The 4,119-nt window shown below is 53.6% G+C and overlaps 1 protein-coding gene across 6 annotated transcripts in view; it reads left to right on the top strand.

Moving 5' to 3' along the window:
• Window positions 1–4,119, top strand: part of LOC106746723 (dipeptidyl aminopeptidase-like protein 6) — an 81,910-nt gene that overhangs the window by 56,218 nt on the left and 21,573 nt on the right. For 4 of the 6 annotated variants that reach the window (XM_014623593.1, XM_014623595.1, XM_014623594.1 and 1 more), the window contains exon 2: window positions 739–986. The exons of 1 other annotated variant lie outside the window; for it this stretch is intronic. In XM_014623593.1, the coding sequence (XP_014479079.1) occupies window positions 885–986 (102 nt within the window). In that variant the 5' untranslated portion in view covers window positions 739–884. The remainder of the gene's footprint in view (window positions 1–738; window positions 987–4,119) is intronic. One more of the 6 variants, XM_014623597.1, reaches the window with a different exon arrangement.

The following is a 4,119-nucleotide window of genomic DNA, read 5'->3' as shown; positions in this document are numbered from 1 at the left end:
TCCCGCCCGCACTCTTTGTGTTTCTTTTACGGCCCGTAAATTCACGACGACCAGGATTGGTATCCGCGCCTCCGGTTACGTATCGGTCGCTCGACGACCCCGCTGGGCGGAAAAGCGCACCGATAGCTGCTGCGGCGAATTGCCGACTTTCCCACTCCTCCATCAGCAGCTTCCTCCCCGCCCCCGGAAGTACGAGTCGCGAATTAAACGCTGCAACTTTCTCGCGGAAAGTTGACCGCGCACGGAGCGCACCGATATTAAATTCCTCGCGAGAAATCGCGACACGTCGATGCGAACGCTAAATTGGCTTCCGGCGACCCCCCCGCCCTCCGGTGAAGGAATACAGGCGCGAATTTACGGAGAATTGGACACCCGATCAGCGAGATTAGAGATTGATCGAAGAGAATTTGGCTCCCCTTTGTGCCCGACGCGCGGATAACACGCGACGTCCGCACGAGACTCGCTCGCTCGCGTCTCCAATTTGCCATCACGTTGCTGTAACGCGTTTAACTCATGGATCGGAGCTTGGATTGAGTTTCGCCCGGTCGCTCTCATCAGAGTTTATAGCCCGTCCCCTTCTTATCTTCCCTCCCTCTCCCCCTTTCCATCCATCGTCCTTAAAATATTCCGCCTTTTTCCGCCCCGGTAATTTTCCGCCGTCGATTTATATCTTCCCGCCGTCTTTCACATCGTCTCATCGCGTGTAACTCCATCGGTCTTGTCTCTTTCCCTTTTCAGGTGAGGAACTGTGGATTGCTGCAGTAGAACCTCGGCCCCAGGAGTGGCCCGGGGGTGGTTACCCTGGGGACCTCGGGCAGGCGATCGCGCGAGGACGAAGTGGCTGAGACCGACGAAGGACACGGGGAGCGGAGGAGGAGGCCGCTATGAACGCCAGCGTCAACGTCGAGAGGAACTCCTGGCGGCTGCCTCCCGACGAGACCGTCCAGGTCGCCGATCCCCGTTCCAAATCAGCCCAGGTAAAAGAGGTAAATCGCTCGACCGGCTCTCACCAAGTGGTCTCCCTTCTCGTTATCCCCTCAACCATCGAGTTCCCGTCGTGGACGATCAGGTTTAGATGCATGCAGGTGCACGATCGATGGAAATCGATATCACGATAACCCGGGGGTCGTTGATTCGCGCGCACCGCCTCACGAAGGAGCTGCGTAACTTTCGCGGAGGAGAGTGAAATTGATAACCAGGGGATCTACTACTGGAATCGTTCGGGGAAGTTTCCGACCGGGAAAGTCTCGCGAGCAGGCGGAAAGCCGATTGCGATCCGAACGAATCGGGAGAGGGGGGAGGGTTCTCGCGCAGTGATCGCTGAAGATCGTCAACATTGTTTGTTCCAACGCGACGGCGAAGCGAATTCGGAGAGGAGAGAGAGAGAGACTCGTAACAAAGCGAACAGACGCGGGGACGAAATCCGCGATCGGAAACTCACTGGTCGGAAACCGCATTTCCGGCCGCGATCGGAATCGTAAATAGTTCCATAATAGTTCCCCTGTACCGTGTGTAACAATATTCAGGGATGTTTAAGTCGGTGTATGGAGAACGTAGACGGTGTTGATGTTGGTGTTAGTAAATGGTAGATGTGGTAGATTTGTTTAGTGTAGTCATGCGAGACGGATTTGTGTGGATGTATAGAAAGCCGGCTCTTGTGAGTTCTCCTCCGTTCTCATCCAAGTAGACTTTGTTATCACTCTTATTATTTATCAAGTAGACGAGAGAAGGCGACATTTGTTTTTCTTCGAAGTAAAAATACAAAATCGCATAATCAGTCGGGCCTGCTTGCACCGCGTAGGAACGAAATAAAAATACGACAGTAACCGGATTAAAATCGGAAATTTTCAGCTCTCGCCGTGCGGATAAACGTTCGACGCGGCTTCCGAGCTGGCGCTGCGTCTTCCGAGGATTTGCGTCCGACGTTTCGTGAACATTTCAGTTCGCTTCATCCGAGTCAGGATCGATCTGAAGCAGTTTTGAAACAGACTCGAAGAAGCGAATCGAAATGTTCACGAAACGGTATTCTTACGGCAAAATAACGAATAAATTCAGCAAAACAAACCTGCGAATGGCAATTAGCATTCCTGACAAATCATTTCGCTGTCCACGTAGTAACCGACAGACTTCGATTGCGGCGATACGAAATTTGCCGGCAGATTATTCCTCCCCGTGTAAGTCGAGCCAATGAGCGGTACGATAATTTTCAAGTGTTAGAATTACGAAGAAAAGTGACGGAAACGGAAAAAAAAAAACGGAAGCATTCGCTCGCGCATTAGGCTCGATGATCCTATCCGCAGACGCTCGAATACGCTTGATAACGCTCGACCGATGAGTGTCGAGAGTTCCCGCGAGCAGAACTCGGCGTATCGAAGGTCTCGTTTACGACAGCTCGGGGATAATGCTCGGCGTAAAATTCTAATGGATATTACGCCGCGCGCCGCATTTCGACATTGTCCCGTGTCCGGTTGATGCCAGGCTCGAGCGTCGGATCATTCGGCGATTAAAGCCCCTCGCGGGTTCATACGTGCGCCCACACGAGCACACGCTCGCAGGTGTTGCGGAATAACCTGTATTAAGCTGCGCATTAGCGACCACTCGACGTAGCAGTCCGAACGCGGTTACCGCGCCGGGTACAAACTATGCGCGATACAACTCGGCGACGGCAAGCGAATCATATACTCGACGCCGGCACTCTGCGAGCGAACTATTGGGCAAACATTAAATATTCATGCGACGTTTGAACTGCTGATCGATACCCCGACTTTAAATTGGCACCGATGCCGACGAACGCGTCAATTATGTCGCGTGCGCGCCTGTCCACCGGCCGGGCGCGAGGGTATCTCGCCGGGCGTTTAAATGAACGCTCGAATAAACGTCTCATTAAGTCGACGTTGACGTTTCCGCGAATATGAGAACGCGAAGGAGGCGATGACGATGACGTGTCCGCGGTGGGAACCAGCAGGGATAAGGCGCGCGCGCGCTTTAGAATTCTGTGTACGTTCTTTAGCGAAAACAAATGGAAAGGGCTGCCAGTTGAAACAACAACGTAGCGTTTATTTAGTTCGACTCTTTATTAAAGCGAGGGAAAAGGCAAGGGACACGAAACAGAGGGTCGAAGAATCATTTTCCACGCGCACCTTGACCCCCACTCTTTAAATAAAGGCAAACGCTCGGTCTAGGCGTGTTGCGTCTGTGACAGACACCCCTCCCTCGCTCCTCCCACACGGAGTTGTAGACAATGCGCGTACTTACCCGCTGCGTACACTTACCTCGACTGACTCAGTCAGTCAATAAAAACCCGCCATCTAGGCCGCGCGATAACTAAGTGGCGGCGAAGCGAGCGCGTTAATTGAGTCCGCCGGCCGACGGAGAAGAGTGGCATAACTTACGTTCTCTCCTCTTCCTCGATGGAGACACCCAAGTTCGCGAAGTCGCGGAAGCGAACGATCCGTGCGCACGCCTCCCCGAAGTACGCGGTACGTAATACGCGTTCTTTATCCGCCGGACAGAGCCCTCCTCCCCTCCTCCTCCCGCCCGAGTTTACGAGAGAGCACTTGCGAGAGCTCCGCGAAAGTTTCGCCCACCCGCCGTCGACGCTCTCTTCCTCCTCCTTCTCCGCGTTTGCGCGCGCCCGAGTACTTTAATTATATTTAAATTAACCGGCCGTCCGCGCGGAACGACGACAACGAGCCGGCAATGTCCCCGGTTTCGCGGAACGACTCCCCGCTGTCGAGAAAAGAAAGAAGCCGCTTTCATCCGCTGCGTCCGCGCGATCGTATCGAAATCTCGGCCGCTCTTCCTCGTCTCACGACGACGGGCTGCGACGTCTCGTCTGTTTTCCGCCGAAGACGGAAGAAAGGCGAAAAAATCTCGGGACGAAATTAGAAACAGGCGAGAGTGCTGTTCCGCGCGAATGTCGCGAGAACGAGTAAGCGGCGCACGAGTAAACGTCGCGTCTTTTTGATAAAGCGCAATTTTATAAAGAGTAATGGAGATTCTAAAGTCGCGCGCTAATTAAGCAACGATGCTTGATGTATGGGTGTGTGTGTGTGTGTACGTGTGTGGTTGTACCGTCGGGCACGAACGAGCGTCGGGAGACCGCGATTCATTATGCAG

This window comes from Dinoponera quadriceps, unplaced genomic scaffold (genome assembly GCF_001313825.1).
Source record: "Dinoponera quadriceps isolate SergipeBrazil2010 unplaced genomic scaffold, ASM131382v1 scaffold1565, whole genome shotgun sequence".
Taxonomy (NCBI): domain Eukaryota; kingdom Metazoa; phylum Arthropoda; class Insecta; order Hymenoptera; family Formicidae; genus Dinoponera; species Dinoponera quadriceps.
Note: the sequence above shows the minus strand (reverse complement) of the source record. Positions and strands in the feature narration are given on the sequence as shown.